This window comes from Choloepus didactylus, chromosome 5 (assembly GCF_015220235.1).
Source record: "Choloepus didactylus isolate mChoDid1 chromosome 5, mChoDid1.pri, whole genome shotgun sequence".
NCBI lineage: Eukaryota > Metazoa > Chordata > Mammalia > Pilosa > Megalonychidae > Choloepus > Choloepus didactylus.
Genome location: NC_051311.1, coordinates 1416006 through 1432896, shown reverse-complemented (window position 1 = coordinate 1432896; position 16891 = coordinate 1416006). Strand labels below are relative to the sequence as shown.

General features: G+C 51.4%; 1 protein-coding gene across 5 annotated transcripts in view; it reads left to right on the top strand.

Annotated features, from left to right (window-relative positions):
- Positions 1-8635: 8635 nt before the first annotated feature.
- The window catches only part of RSU1 (Ras suppressor protein 1), a 146952-nt gene continuing 138696 nt past the window's right edge, over positions 8636-16891 (top strand). For 3 of the 5 annotated variants that reach the window (XM_037837652.1, XM_037837651.1, XM_037837648.1), the window contains exons 1-2: positions 8636-8687; positions 11605-11716. In XM_037837652.1, coding sequence (XP_037693580.1) covers positions 8658-8687; positions 11605-11716 — 142 coding nt within the window. In that variant the 5' untranslated portion in view covers positions 8636-8657. Of the gene's footprint in view, positions 8688-11247; positions 11409-11604; positions 11717-16891 lie in introns of those variants that run through there. The other 2 variants (XM_037837649.1, XM_037837650.1) reach the window with 2 other exon arrangements.

The following is a 16891-nucleotide window of genomic DNA, read 5'->3' as shown; positions in this document are numbered from 1 at the left end:
ACTTCCAGAACTAGGTTCAATAGCAGTGTCCAACGCGGGTATCTTTGACTTGTTCTTGATCTGAGAAGGAAAGATTGAGCACGAAGTTAGATGTTAGCTGTGGGTTTTTCATATATGGCCTTCATTGTGTTGACAAAGTTTCCTTCTATTTCTATTTTATTGAGTGGTTTTATCAAGAAAGGGTGTTAGATTTTGTCTAAGTCTTTTTCTGCATCGAGGTCTGTTTTTTTTCCTTCATTCTATTAACGTGATTGGTTTTTATACATTGAACCATCCTTGTATTACAAGGATAAAACCCACCTGGTCATGCTCTATAATCTTTTAAATATGCTGCTGAATTCACCTTGCTAATATTTTGTTGAGGATTTTTGCATCTTTATTAATAAGAGATATTGCCCTGTAGTTTTCTCTTTTTTTGTAGTGACCTTGGCTTTGGTCTCAGGGCAATGCTGGCCTCACACAGTGTAGGAAGTCTTTCCTCCTCTTCTAGTTCTGTATGTTTGAGAAAGATCAGTGTTAATTCTTCTTTACACGTCTGCTAGAACTCACCAGTGAAGCCATCTGGGTCCTGGGCTTTTCTTTGTTGGCAAGTTTTTGAATAATGATATAACCTCCTAACTTGTTATAGGTATATTCAGATTTTCTACTTTTTCTTGAGTCAGTTTTGGTAGTTTGTGTGTTTCTAAGAATTTGTCCATTTTATCTTGTGTTAATTGTTGACTCATTAGAATTTAGTCTTTCACCATGAGTATATATAAATTTTCAAGTTGAATTTTACATTTTGGTCAAGCTTATAAATATATATAAATCCTTTCTACCCAGTGTGGGCTCTGGAGTCATGCTCCCTAGATTTGAATTTCATCTGTACTAGTTAAGGGCTTGCTTAGCCGCCACATGCCTCAGTTCCTCAGTTGGAAAATAGGAAGTTAGTAGCCATTGTACGATTGTTGCTGTGAAAATAGTGAGATTTTGCATATAAAGCATTCAGAGTAATGCCTGTTACATCAGATCCAGCAGTACATCTCAGCTCCTTCTTCTGTTTCAATTCCCATGATCCCCGGCCCCCAGCCATACCCATGTTGCTTTTCCCAAACACACTCCCCCCAGGACAGGCCCAGCGCTGACCTGTGTTCACCTCTTTTCGTGCTCCCAGTCAGGCTGAGCTTCTTGACTGTTGAGAAGTCACTGTGGCCTCGAATTCTCCTGGCTGGACTTCACTGCCCCCACATCCACCCCCAGAACCCTCGTCCTTTACTGTCTCCGAGCTCGTGTCCACTGCACTCAGCTGACTGTGTACTGTACTGAGAAAGTCTCTCAGCCCCTTCCTACCCCACCCACCCCAGGTGAGAAGGAGCAGGACAGGGTCGGGAACCAGCCTCGTGCACCCCCCCCCACCTCTCCATGACCCTGTGCTGGCACTGCCCGAGCAGAAGCAGGTGCTGTCAAGAGAAATATCTTGAGACAAGAAAGAGCTCCTAGAACATGTATTTGTGTTAATATCTAAAATAATTTTTAAAAATCTAATAGAAGATTGTGGCAGCCCAGGGCCAGAAACCACCCCCTTGGGGAAAAGGGTGGAGCCCTGAACACACATAGTCCATGTGACAGAGCACAGACATGGAAGGTCATTGAACCTAATCACTGTTGGTGATCAACTTTTACGAGACTCAGCTGAAGTTTCTCTGCACCCAAACTAGTGAGGCTCTACTGAACTACGTAGGGCACCCCTCTTCCTCTTGTTTGTGTGGATCACTGTCTTCTGTCCCCAACTGGCCGTGATTGGGAAGAACCCTCCTGTAAGTCAGTCGCTATTAAAATTCATGGGGAACTTTCTGCCTGGTGTGTTCTTTGGTCTTGGGGTTGAGTCGGGCTGGAGCATTTGGTGAGTCAGCCAGGAGAACCACCAGCTGCAGAAAGCATCAGTACTGGGAAGAGAGGATTTCCCAAGAAGATCCTGGGATGACCTGTAACATCCATGTGGGAAGGGGTAGCTACCCTCCTAGACAAATGGGGACCACCGAGGGAGTATGGAGATGCTTATAACTCCCTGGCTGGACTAATGGCCCTCCTGCAATAGGCCACAGGATAGTTGGGATTTCATAAGAAAAAGGAAAGCCAGTGCGCTGATGCAGCTGTAGCCTGGCTGCTTTTGGGGGCCCTGCAGTCAGCTACAGAGAGATCTTGATAGCCAAAATGACAGTTCACAGCCTGAAAGAGGAATTAAGTTAGAGAGGGATTGCAGGTAACCCAAGCGGAGTTGAAAGATGCTTTAAATGAGAGGCTGTGCGGAGCAGATGAAAACTTGGAAATATTGTCATGTCGTCGTACTAGGGTAATGGGGAGGAAGTTACCTGAGGTTCAAGTAAGACGAATTCTAACTTCCCCTGAACGGGATCTAAAGTTTGGGACTCAGTGTATTTTTCTTCGGATGATGAGGGTTCCGAGTCTGACTGGGAGAAGGAAGATGAAGGGTGTAAATTTGTCCACCCTCTGGTCTAACATAAGGTTAAGTCAGAGCACATCCTGGCCAAACTGGGCCCCCAGGCAGATGGGGCTGATGCCACCGATGTGGCCACAGCCCCAGCCACACCCATCGAGCAAAGGATACTTGTGACAATATGAGATTTTACCGCTTCTGAATTATAAGAAATTAGGACTCAGGTAAAAACCTAAAGAACTTTTATCAAATTAGCCACTTCGATTGTGGGATACTGGTGCAGACAGCGTACCACTCTCAGGGCATGAGATGAGTAAGTTGTCTCTATGTCAATGCGTACATTTCGTAGCCCCTAAAACAAATTGAATACTTAATTGGCTTATACTCCAGTGTAAGGAGGTGTGGCCCCATAAGGGGGATTTGCCCCATCAACCTGCTACTGGAAACCACTGATGAACTACAAGATGTACTGAGGGGGCTGGGGATGAAGCATGTGGTTTCTACGCCAGGTGCCAATGGACCAGATAGTGTAACTTACACTGCAGGAATTAATGAGATAATTCCACGTGCTGCTCCCAGTCCATGGTATAGAACTCTGGTGCCCATTCTCAGCCCACTGATAGGAGAGCCCATCTCACAGGCTGCCCAAACGACCACACACCTGGGAGAGACAGATCACCTAAGGCAAAAGGGAGCTAGAGTCGGAGCTATGGGTCGCGTCCCAAGGGGACTTGATATTCCAAACCCAGTATCACGTAGACAAATGTGGAGAGACCTAATAGCTGTGGGAGCTAAAACTGAGAGGACTGATGGGCAGTCAAATGTGATACTGGTTAAAATGTGGAGCAAGCCACCTAAGGAGCAGAGGTTTATTAAGCTTGAAACCAAGTCACAGGATGAGATGTGGATTCTGGCCAAAAGACCCAGCTGATACCACGTAAAGAGCTCCCCCCCACACAGCAGGGGAGGTCTGGGAGGCCCCCTTCCCCCTAGCATAGGGGGGAGGCTGAGATCCCCAAATAGGAGCAATATATGGGGACACTGGGGATTGGAGGCTACGTATAGATCTAACTACAGGACATAAGTGCTCCATCAGGCCAGTTTCATTTTGTGTTGCATCTTGCTAATGCCTTTTTTAGCATTTCTTTAGACCCCTATTCGCCCCCACGTGAGAAGGACAACAGTGGACATTTGCTGTGCTGCACAAGGATATCTCCACAGTCCCACTGTCTGCCATGGTTTGGTAGCTCAGGACTTTAAAGGTGGAAACCCCCGGCAGAGGTCACTCTCTTTCCTGTTCCCGCTGCTGTTGCTGATGAAGCGCATGACTGTCCCACTCCACAGACTCCCAAAGTGCTCACGGCTTTCCTTGGTTTGTTGGGTTACTGGAGACCATTTCTAGTGCAGATTCTAAAATCCTTGTGCGTTCTAGTTAGAAAGGAAAAACACGGGAGTGGGATGTTCCACAGCCGGCTGCTTTTGAAAAGGCTAAACAAGCAGTCACACGGGCTCAAGCTCTCAGGGGGTGGACCCAGACGTGCCTTGTGCATCAGATGTGGTCACTACCGACAGAGGCTTTGGGTGGGGCTTGTGGCAAAGGCAGCAGGCAAAGTGAGTTCCCACCGGCTTTTGGTCTCCACTCTGGGAAGGAGCTGAGCTGCTATACAGTCCCTTAGAGAAACAACTGTGTGCTGCCTACAATGCCCTGCTGCAAGTGGAAGGGCTAACCCCAAAATGCCCTGTGTCATTGTGCACTGACATCCCCATACAGGGGTGGATAAAATAAACCACATTCAGGAAGTGCTCAGCTGAGCACTGACAACACGGAAAGCCTATCTGCTGCCACGCAGTGTCTTTAGCAACAGCCCCTTAAGTGCAGAAATGCACGATACTCTAGGACCAGTTTCCTATGTGGAAGAGCAATGCTTGCCCCTTTCTGCTGATCCCCCAAGGTGGCTGTTCCTGTGCCCACCACTGATGGATGTGCAGTATACTGGAATATGGTATACCGACGGATCAGCACACGGGCAGCCCGCCACCTGGACGGCAGCAGCCGTGATGGACACTATGTCGGGAAATGGACTATGCAAAGCAGCCACTGGGCTGAGTTAAGGGCTGTGTGGATGGTCATTGTTCATGAACCAGGAGGTGCACTAACTATTTGTACTGACAACTGGGCATATACTGGGGCTTAACAGTGTGGACGGCCATGTGGAAGCCAGAGCAGTGGACCATTGTTGGCCGCCACTTATGGGGGAAGGAAATGTGGGAAGACGTCTAAGCTCAAGGTAACTGTGCTTCATGTTAAAGAATGAATGGGCTTTTGAAAGAGCAGCTAAAATATGACAAACAATCCCTGCAGCAGGGGACCTGACAGTTATATCCAGTCCTCAGCAGCCTCAATTCACAACCTCCAGCAGCCGCTCTGCCCCTGTTGAGTTGGTAACTGCAGGACTGGACATTGCTTGCACTGCAAATGCAGCTACAAGGACTAACAATGTTACAACCACAGCGAGGTAATGAAAATAATGAGCTCTTGCCTGTGCCACAAGCATTAGAAGCAGGAAAATAAGGTTGATTGGCTGTGCCCTGGCCAATGCAGCCACGCTGGTTGAGAATCCTAAGCCCAAGGGGTATTGGTGATATTCAAAATTTGAGTATTATACAAAAAGTGCCCTAGGTTATTTATATCATTAATACACAACCTCCAGTACCCCAGGAACCTTATGTATGACTTCATGGCACATTATGCCTAGGTTAACACAGATGTATCCCCAGAAAGCTGCAAATTCAGGGAGAAAAAATATGGTATTTGAAAATAAATGTCTCTCAGCTTTGAAATCTCATGGAGTTTGCCCTGCAGGTTTCTGGAACTGTTTGTGTCTGGCAACCTCTGTTTTCCTTTCAGTTTCTCTGTATGGCAATGGGAACATTTATCCTATGAACGTTTATCCTCCTTTGTTCATTGGAAGCAGGTAACTTGTTCTGAGGTCCACAGCCAGAGGGGAATTTTGCCTTAGGACAAACCATGCCTGTGACTGATTTTGATGAGACTTTGTCACAGTAAATCTCAATGTTGAGCTGCCATTGTTGGGTGCCACCGGCCTGCCTTGGACTGTGTGGAATACCCTGGTGACAGAATGCAATGTATCAGAAAATCTGGAAAAGAAAGACTGAAATCACAGGTGTCATCAATTATTGATAGAACTGTTTCATCCCCTTCCTTGGCCATGGCGGCATCACTTTGTGAAGTTGTCTCCGTGTGGGGCTCCTAATGTTCTGTTACCTCTTGTACTGTTGGGGAACACGGACACAGTGTCTGTCCTATGGTCATCGCACACTGCTGCGTGGGGGTGGGCTGTGGGCCCAGGGTCAGGACCCCTCTTAGGGAAAGGGTGGAGCCCTGAGCACACAGCGGCCACGTGACCAGAGCAGACACCGAAGGCCATTGTGCCCAATCACTGTTGGTGACCAACTTCCACGGGGCTCAGCTGAGGCTTCTCTGCAACTGAACCTCATATAAAGCCCCCCTGCCCCGACCTCCTTCCCGCTGGCGCCTTTGGGAAAGAGCCTCCTGTAGGTCAGTCCTTATTAAAACTCAAGGGGAACTTTTTGCCTGGCGTGTTCTTTGATCTTGGGGTTGAGTCGGGCTGGACAAAGGTTTGGAAGACAAAATCAAGAAAATTCCCCAAAACATTAAGCAAAATAGATAAAGAAATGAAAAAATAGGAGGAAAAAAGATAAATATGGAGATTGGACCAGGAAACTACCATCTGTCTAACAAGATTTCCAGAAAGAAAGATAAAACAGTAAAAATGGCAGGAAAGAAACTTCAAAGAAATAACAGAAAACATCTTTGCACAGAGGAAGAGAGAAGTGAGTCTTAAGCTAGAAATGTACTCTACTGGTCAAATAAAAAGGAGCCCATACCAGACATGTTAGGGTGATGTTTCAGAAAATGGCATATAATAAAAAGACCACAAATGTTTCCAGAGGGAAAACATACTTCCCTACAAAGACTTGAGAATCAGATTGACAAACCTATCATCATCATCACTGGATATAGAAGAAACTAGAGATATGTCTCTGGGATTATCAAGAAATTGATTTTGAACCTAGAATTCTATGCTCAATAAATTATGAATGGTGTGGCAGAATAAGGGCTAAGACTCAGAAGTTGTGCTCCTATATACCTTTTAAGAGAAAATTGGTTCAGAGTTGTTCTAGCAAAATGTTCACAGAAAATGGTAGTTCTAGCCCAGGAATCAAGGGAAAAGAAATCGCAGAGTCCACATAGCTGGAAGCACAGAAAGAAGCATCCAAGGGCAATGCGACATTGGGGTCCCAAAGGATCAAGAAGAGCTGACTGGATTCCACGCAATGGGTAGAATGAGTGGAGATGCTGCAAGTTTTTAGCAAAAGAAAAAGGCAAGAGCAATTAGAAACTCCAGTAAAAACAACAAAAAATGCCTCAGGAAACCATGAATCAATAGAAAGCAAACTAATGTATGGTATAATTTTGATTGTAGTATAGGAAAAGAGAAATCATTTATTTGAATTGGGAATATTTCCATTCAAGTGACACTGGACTTACAGAGAAGTAGTACATTGTGTAAAATATTGGCATACTACTTGGTTCTTTAATAGACAATAAAATAGCCATAAAAATGCAGTTGATTTTAAATTCTTTACCATTTTTCTACTTTTGAATATAATGTAGAGAAAATCATGGACAACTTATATATGTTTACAGAACAGAAAGAAAATGTCATCAAAAATGTAAAAGCTAAAGATTTTAGCTGAGAGAGTTTGGTAGGAGGAAGGGGGAGTAGAGTTGGAAGGGCACTAATGTGTCTACACAGTCAAGACCCACTGCAGATATTGATGGAACAGGAAGTAGAAATTATAAGTAATTGTTTAAAGTTAATAATAATTAGATGTGAGAAATATGAAGTGAAACAAATTGTCAACTTTTCAAAAAGCATTTCTGATTTTAAAAAAGTTAATGATTCCAGAAATGGATGTTTCAGAATACCAACTAATGCATATAGATGAAATTATGATGTTAGAGAATCATTAGTGGATGCTAAAACTAGTGGGCAAAAGTTTGATGAGAAGCAGGATATTAATATCCTCAAAGTGTCTTCCTGCACGTTACTCACTGTGGTGGATGAAGCTGTGTGTACCTCAGGAAAACATGTGTGCACCCATTGTAAGGAGGACCTTTTGATGAGGTGACTTCAGTTAGGGTGTGATCTGCCTCAGTCAGGATGGGTCTTAACCCTATTACTGGAGTCCCTTATAAATGGAGTGAATATATATAGAGAGAAAGAAAGCCACAGAAGCAAGAGGCTAAAATCAGTGAAACCCAGAAGAGCAGGGAGAGCCCAGCAGACACTGCCCTGTGCCCCGGCCGTGTGGAGAGGAGCCCAGGGTCGCCGGCAGCCAGTCTGCAGGAAGAAAGCATCACCTTGCTGATGCCTTGATTTGGACATTTTTACAGCCTCAAAACTGTAAACTAATAAATCTCTGTTGTTAAGCCAACCCATTTCATGGTATCTGTTCTGAGAAGCCTAGGAAACTAAAACAGTCATTAACTATAAAGGGGTAAATAGTGACTTTATAGTGAAGAATCCTTGCAGACACCACCGTGAAGAAGTGATCAAGGCCAGCGTGACTAATACTGGGAGAACCCAACAATATCTGCCTGCTGGTATGATGAATGGGAAGGTAACTTTGATTTAGTGGTATTCATGCAATAATTCATAACCTGAATCTAATCATGAGGGAACAGCAGACAAACCCACATGGAAGGACAGTCTGTAAAATAGCTGGCCTGTACTTTTTGATACTGTCTAGTTTGAGAAGCATAAGGCTGAGGATCTGTTCTGTGACAGTTATGTTCCTGTGTCCACTTGGCCATGTGATGGTGCCCAGCTGTCTGGTCAAGCAAGCACTGGCCTGTTACTGCAAGGATATTTTATGGACTTACATTATCAGTAAGTCAATTGCATTTATGGCTGATGACGTTTACAATCAACTAAGGAGAGTGTCTTTAGCAATGAGAGACATTTAATCCAATCAGCTAAAGGCTTTAAAAGGAGAAGTGAAGACTTTAGCAGTCAGAGGAGAGAACTTTCATTTCTACTTCAGCCAGCCAGCTTCTCTTGGGGAATTCATCAAAAACCTTCATCGGAGTTGCCAGCTGGCAGCCTGCCCTATGGAATTTGGATTCATGCAGTTGCGTGAGGTAGTTTTAGATAATCTCATAATATTTACAGCTATCTCCTGTTTGTTCTACTTCCCTAGATAACCCTAATACATGTTCCAAATTAAACATGATCAATGCAACAATGGTCCACTAATTTGGAATATTCTTTAAACAGGAAATTTCTGTTTTCAAATTTCAGCATGAATATCCGTCTCTTACACCACTGGTTGAGAACTGTAACTCCACTATGATATCACATTGCTTTAGGGCTTTGATCCTCATTAAAATTAGTAAGTAAATGAATCTCTCTGTGTATATGCATATGTTGGTGTATCTATGTCTATCTATCTACCTCTTGTTGGGAGACAATGCCTGCTATCAATCTTTTTTTTTTTTTTTTAACATAGTATGAAATTCTCTCTGAGGATAGTCTTTTGTGGGAGAAGCACAGGATATTACTGGGAGATTGGGACTGGATCATGAAACAGGGAGGCAGAGCAGTTATGCCAGAACTCAACATCTGGTTGCCCTTTTTCCCCTCCCTGATGGTGGTGGTGTGGGGAACGAATGGAGTCATGGCCTCTATTTCCCCCCAAAAGACTGCATTTCTGAGACCACCCAAACATGGTCACCTTGAATATTTTTTAAAAAAATAATTAAAAAATTATCAGAGAAGTTACAGGTTTAGAACAATCATGCCTAAAATACAGGATTCCCATAAACTACCCTACTACTAACACCTTGCGTTGGTGTGGTACATTTGTTAACAATTGATAACAACACATCTTATAACTGTAATATTAACTATACCACATAGTTTAATTTAACATTCTGTGTTATGTAGTGCCATGGATTTTTTAAAAAAAAATTTATTATAGATATATTTTCCCTTTAACCACATTCAAATGTATAATTCAGTGCCGTTAGTTATGTTCACAATGTTGTGCTACCATCACCGCCATTACCAAATAGAAAGTCTGTACATTTTAAACCTTGACTCCCTATTCCCTACCCCCACCTTGTCCCCTGGTAAACTATATTCTAGATTCTGACTCTATGAGTTTGCTTATTCTAGTTGTTCATATCAGTGAGATCATACACTATTTCTCTTGTGTCACTCAACATGATGTCTTCAGGATTCACCCATGTTGTTGCATGTATCAGGACTTCTTTCTTTCTTACTGCTGAATAATATTCCATTGTGTGTATACACCACGTTTCCACATTTTGTTTATCCCTTTATACGTTGATGGACACTTGGGTTGCTTCCACCTTTTGGCAATTGTGAATAATGCCACTGTGAACATCAGTGTGCAAATATCTGTTCGAATCCCTGCTTTCAGTTCTTTAGTGGTTTCCAAATATTTTCTCCCATCATAAAGTTTCACTTTCATGATAAAGTTCTTTGAGGCACAAATGTTTTAATTTTGATGGAGTCCCGTTTATGTTTTCTTCGGTTGCTTGTACTCTGGGTGTAAAGTCTGAGAATAAGAGGAAGTGGCAGATCTTGGGAGCTACAATTTCATGTTTCACAGGTGGGAAAGTCGACTTTCAACCGTCAGGTTTTCTTGTAGCTTCTGACCCTGGAGGTGGTTTTGAAGTGGGGGTCCCTTTCCCTTAATCCCAAAACAACTGCAAAGCAACAGTGTTGTGTAAACGGCATTAGGCCATGAGGAGGGGGGAGTGAAACTGGGCCTGTACCAGTTAAAGGAAGCAAACTTTACCATTTAGGGGAGGCAAAGCTGCGGTTGCACGCATCAGCCAAGCGTAACCCTTTTAACAATAACTGCTCCAGGTCCAAGTGAAACTTTTTGTAACCCTTTAATAATCAATAGCTGCTCCAGGTCCAAGTAAAACTCTTTGTGAAACTGTTTTTTGTGATCAAGAGCTAACTGCCGACTCTGCTTGTTAGAACAGCTTGCTTGCTTGCGTTTCTAGGACACGGTTTCTGTCTATGTAAGGCACCAGCGCACACAGGTCGCGGCTGCTGCTTGCTGAACTCCCTGCGCCGAGTGACAGGCGGCAGTCGCCAGCGGCTACATAAAAGGCTCTTTAAATTCTGTTTGGCTGCCTCGTACTTTAACTCGCGGGCACCGTAAATTCCAGCTGGGGAAAGCAAGCCTGGAAGGCGCTCGGGAGGCCCAGACCACCACGGTGGGAGGCCATGGTGGGGGAGGGACTCAGGTAAGAACTTCTGCTGGGAGAGCTTCACCTACGAAAGCAGGAGGCCGACGCGTCACTTACTTCTAGCGCCCCCAGGACACAGGTACCCTACAACTCGGCCTCGCGCAGGAGCCCCCAAACTGCCTCACTTCCGCTCACAGCACTCTGCGCTTCGACCAGCGAACTGCGCCTGCGCGGGAGCTAGTGCGCACCCGTCCGCGCCGGCGCATTCGGGTCTCAACCCAGGGGCGTACCAACCCGCTGGTGGGCGGGGCCTCAGAGCCGAGTCCCGCCTGTGATTGGTCAGCCGCGGGGTATGCATTTCTTTATGGACAGAACCTCACCCCGCGGCACTTCTGGCTAATTGTTCTCCTAATTTGGGAAGGGCCGGGCACGGTCGGGGGTGGAGCCAAGTGTGACGCTCAGTGCGCCTGCGCGTTGCGCAAGGCGTGTCCGATCCGGGGTGAATGCGCCTGCGCGGGGGTGGGCGTGTCCCGTCCCGGGTGAGTGCGCCTGCGCGGAGCGCCGAGCGGGAGCTTCCCAGTGTCCCGAAGCGGATCCGGTTCCTCCCAGGCCGCTTGGCAGCGCTTCCCTGCGGTGAGTGCGGCCTCGCCCTGGGTCTGCCCCGCGCCCGCCCCTGCCTCACCCCGCCCGCCTGCCGCCCCGACCCTCGACGCCCCTCCCCGGCCGGGTCCCCGGGGGCGCGCCCCAGGGTCCCTCCCAGCCCCTGCGCCCCCGCGGTCCCGGCGCCCCCGCCGTCGCCTCCGAGCGCTGCCGTTGTCGTTTGCTGCAGACCATGTCCAAGTCCCTGAAGAAGCTGGTGGAGGAGAGCCGGGAGAAGAGCCAGCCCGAAGTGGACATGAGCGACCGCGGCATCTCCAGCATGCTGGACGTCAGCGGCCTGTGTGAGTCCGGACGGGCGGCCCCGGGCCGGGGGCAGCGGGCGTGCGCCCTCAGGGAAGGGGAGATGGGCAGGTGCCCCTGGGAGAGCCCCAGCGAGGGGGACGGGCAGGGGCCCCAGGGAGAGTCCCAGGGAGGGGGACGGGCGTGCGCCCCCGGGAGAGCCCTCAGGGAAGGGGAGCCGGGCAGGTGCCCCCGGGAGAGCCCCCAGGGAGAGAAAGGGGACTGGCAAGTGCCCCAGGGAGTCCCAGGGAGGGGGACGGGCAGGTCAGCCTGGTCCCACCGAGGCACGTGAACCCCTGGTTGGAGTGGGGGGATTGATGGGACAGGGAGGTCCCCCATAGAGAACCTCCTTGCTCACAAGTGCCACTTACCAAGAGCTCAGCTCACAGGGTTTACGGCAGAGTTTGTCCTGTTCCAGGTGGAAAGGAGCAGGGGTGTCTGGGAGGAGCGCTACAGTGGCGGTGCCTGTGGCTTTCTGGGGGGTGCTCTCTCCAGGTCACTTTCTAGGCCTGTGGGTTTCTAATTGTGGACGGTTTTGAGCCATTTTCCTCTCCCCCACTATACGTCCCCTTTGCTCCTTGAACACATGCCACACACAACATTCTTGCTCCCGGAGTATTTTGAAACACCCTGACTTGTTTCTTTCCTCGGGGTGTTTGGTGCTGCCCCTCCTGAAGCTGCCGTGACGCCTCCTGCCTTGCCTTCCGTGTCCAGTGGCTTAGCAGGGCCAGTTGCGGGTGGCCGTGAATTCCGTGGCCCGTCCCCATCCGAGTGGGCAGCTGCTGCACTGCTCCTGGGATCCACACATCTCCACCATGTGGGGTGGTGCTCCAGCATTGCCACGTTTGTTTTTTTTTTCCTGTTAGTTTTAAGAAGCCAAGTATCCAGATTTTTATATGAAATTTCGTTATTTTAAAATGTCAGCCACTAATTCCAGTGTTTGGAAGAGTTTCTTTGTAGTGAGATAAAACCCAAGTTTGGGCGGGATGTGGTCCCCATTGCCCTCGGGGTTGCTGCACGCCCCTCAGGGGTACACAGGCCTCCGGAACCCAGCCCAGCGATGCCTTTGTCATCCGGGCGCTCCCCCTGCCCACTGGCTGCTGAGTCTTGGTGCTCCTCAGTCACTCAGCCCCGAGCCCCTGACTCTGGGCCTTCTGCTCAGAGGCACCCAGAGCTTTCCAGGAACCGGGGGGCACCAGAGCTGCACCACTCTCCGGTGGGTGCCCCTTGGGCCGCTTGCTGGGGCCCACAGGTGCTCAGGCACGTGCAGATGAGTGGGGAGGCTGTGATGTGACAGCCGAGGGGGGACGGGTATGTGCCAGAGAGAGCGGAGCCATGTTTCCTTGGCTCTGCAGTTTGTGCATCGGGTGGAGGTTGTGGTTGGTGCTCTTGATACCAACTGGCAGAAGGAAAGGGGATGATGATGGGGTGTTACTGGTTCATCACTGCAACCGTGCCCTGAGGGTAGCTGCCATTAACCTAGTTTTCTGTTAGAGCCTCTGCCCCGGCTTGTACCAGGCTGTCGGGTGCCGGGACTCTCGGGGTGCTGACTCCTGGGGGTGCTGACTTCTCAGGGTGCTGGGCCCTTGGGGTGCTGGTCTCGGGGTGCCAGGCCCTTGGGGGTGCAGGCCTCTCAGGGTGCTGGACCCTTGGGGGTGCAGGCCTCTCGGGGTGCTGTCCCTCAGCATCGGCAGCAGAGCAGCTGCCTTTGGTCCTGCCTGTCATGGAGGGCTGGTTGTGCCTGCACCTTTGACAGGCTCTAGCTTTTCAGAGAGGGTGTGTGACATTTGTAAATGGGCACAGTGGCTCTGTTCAGCTCCACTGTCTCCTCGGGGCCTTGGTTGTATTGAAAGAGGAGATAGCCACTTGCTTCCTGAAAAAAGTGTTTCCGGTGTCACACTGGGTGGTGAAATGCAAAATCATTCCTCACTTTCCCCAAAGCTAAGAAGTGGGGAAGTGTGGGGGAGGGGCTGTGGAGCTCCCCAAACCCGGACCCGCAGCGCGGACGCTGCACCCCCCAACCCCTGCATGCCCCCCCCACCTCCGGCATGTGTGGCGGGTTCCCGGGACCCCCCTCCGAAGAAGCCTGTTTTGCGGGGCACCTTCAGCAAGGGCGTATGTGCTCTTTATCTCAGAGGCGACCTGAAGTATCCGAGGTGGCTGCGTGGACCTGGGAACTCCCACGCGCCCTGCTGGTCTAACCTAACTTCTGTGAGTTTCCTACGTTACCGTTGGGATTAAACACAAGGAACGAATCAATTGCTTGTACAAAGAGTAGTTATTGTGTGGAAAGCCTCCCCTTGTCATCCGTACTTTAATTTTACTAAAGCCGAGCAAGAATTAGGTTCGAGGGTAAGAACAGGCTTGGGGCTTAAACTCAGCGCGCGACGGGGCCTGCTCCCTGCCCGGGAGGTTCGTGCCTCGGGCGCGCGGCCCTCTCGGAGTCAGAAGTGGCCTGGAGGTTGGGCCCCAGGCGCCACCCGGGGGGCTCCCTGGCGGAGGCAGCGGGTTCGCGGGCTGGCGTCCTCGGGTCCTCACAGAGCCAAACCCAGACGCTTCCAAATGCGCGGGTTCCGCTGCTTCCGTCGCGCCGTCCACCAGGCGCCACCCCGCAAGCACCTGAGAGCGCCCGGCGGTGCTCCGACCCCGCCGCCGCCTCGGGGGATCGGCGACGCCCCCGCGCGCCTTTTTCGGGGCCTGTTCGGGACTTAGTCCCCTCAGGCCTACCGCCGTCTGCGTTACTTTTTTTAGTAACTTTAGTTACTTTTCAGGGTCCACGAAAATGTCTTTCAGGTAACCGTTTAGGAAGAACCACCACCTGCCTCCAGGGTCGTCTGTGCGCCCCGCCCGCAGCTGCCTGGGACAGGGCCTGCCTACCCGAGGGGGCCGCCTGCCGGGCGCCGGGGCGAGGCCCTCTGGGTGCTGGGAGGGCCGTGGGGGGTGGTCTTGCCGCGCTGACTTGTGGGTGTGTGCCCACCCCTGTGCTGGGCTGGGGGGCGTGACCCCTGCGGCCGGCGCCCCCGCCCGTGGCTGCCCCTCGGGGCGCCTGCTTGGCCGGGGCCGGGGTCGGGTCTGGAGGCCGCAGGCGGGCGCGGGGAGGGCCTGGGCGCCGGCTCCTTGCACGGCTCCTCTCGTTTTCCTCGGGGCGCCGCTGGCCGTCCCGCTGCGGGCCAGCACAGGCAGGGGAGGGGGCGACGGGCGCCCGGTGGACCGAGCCCAGCGTGACCCCGCGTTCGGTTGCCGCCGTCCCGGCGCCCCGGCCTGCGCTCGCTCTCGGAGGCAGCGCTCGGGGCGCGCGTGCTGGGGGCGGGGGGGTGGTTGAGAGTCGGGAGCCGCCACGTGCCTGGGCACACCCGGCGCGGGGGAGCCCGGCCGCCCTCCCCGCGCTCTCGGGCTGGTGTATCCGCGGTTGTTCTGAATGCCCACAGGCCTCTTGGAGTCGGGGTGTCCCCGGAGGACTCCTCTGCCCTCGCACCCGCTGCCTCGTGCCCACCGGGGTGGGTTCCTGAGGGGCTGGGTGGGCGCCCCGTGCCTGAGGGCTGGGGAGCAGCCGGAGCTGTGGCCGGGCGGGAGTGGGGCAGGGGGCACCGTGCCCGAGCTGCTGCGGGCGAGCGGGTGCGGGCGTGTGCGGGAGGCTGCTCGCTCACCGGCGGGCCCCGAGGACTGCGTGCTGCTCGCTCTCGTGGCGGCGCCGCCCCAGCTGCGGCTCCGGAGTCGCCTGCGCTCACCCGTGACCACCCAGTGGGGGCCTCGCATTTGCTGTGTGGGGAAATCTGCAGCCGGGGGCCGCGCTGCCCGACAGCTCCCGGGGCAGGCACCCGCCCCCGGGACGCCCAGTGTGGAGTGGAGGCCCCTGCCCCCCAGGCCGGCGCCAGACACCCACGGCGCCTTGAGGAGCTCGCGCAGAGCGCTGTCCTTGCTTGCTCCTTTGTTTTCTTGAGCCAAAGAGAACTTAGAATGTGGCTCCCGAGCCCAGGCGCCCGGCCGGTGGGGTCAGCCTTGCGCCCCTGCTTTTGTTCCGTGTTTCTCAGGAGACCGGAAACCACCGAGCCCACCGTGCTCTCCTCCTCATCCCCCACCTCCCACCGACCCCCACTGTCCCCCACTGTCTCCCCCCACCTCCACCATTTCCTGCACTGTCCCCACGGCCCCCCACCATCCCCCCGCCATCATTTCTTCCCCATCAGCACCCGCCGTCCCCTGCATCCCCTCCTGCTCTGGCCGTCCACTTCTTTATGGAATGCACAGATGAGCTCTTTATAGGGCTCCATACATCTGTGTTATGCAAATCCCCAGGCGTCCTGAGCTCCGATTAGCTTGTTTGTGGGGTATGGGGGCTGGGGCTTGTGGGGCACGGGTCGTTTGTGGGTCTGTTTGATGCTGCTGTGCCTTGGCCTTGACTAGAAGGGAGCCTGTGGATGACAGCCCCTTGGTGTCATTTGGATGTCTCAGAACGTCATGGAGCGTCACGGGATGTTACGGGATGTCATGGACCGTTACAGGACACCACGGAACATAATGGAATATCATGAAACGTCACAGAACATCATAGAACATGATGGAATGCCACAGAACACCATGGAATGTCATGAAACCTCACAGAGCATCACAGAACATCGTGGAACATCCTGGTCAGTGTAGACCATCAAGGAACGTCTCCTTCCTGGCTCCAAGACCCTGGCCTTTTCCTCTCCCTCCCCTCTCCCTCCTCCCCCCCTCCCGTCCCCTCCACTCTCATCTTCTCCCCCCTTTCTTTTCCCCTTCCTTCTGCTCCCCTCCCTTTTCCTCTCCCCTCCCCTCCCTCCTCGCAGGGGCCCGGTGAGACCCGGCTGTACCCTCGCTCCAGCCGGTGCCGTGGGCAGAGCTGTCGCCTGCGCGGGACGTGGGTGCGTCCCAGGCCCACCCCAGGGGTGCCAGCGTCTCCAAGTGCTGAGTCTTCCCGGCACCTGTAGGAAGACACCGTGTCTTGCGTCCTTCCCTGAGAGGAGGGCCGTGGGGTGCTGTGTGGGCTGGAGGGTGCAGCCCCCCTTTTCCTGCAGGCCTTCCCTGAGTGTCCCACAGACACCACGCACGAGCCCTCTGTCCTGCCCCTTATCTGTAGGTGGTAGAATGCAGTAAAGCCACCAGTTGTTACGAAAACTTACAATTAAAGAGGTTCTAACCTTCCATAAGAAATT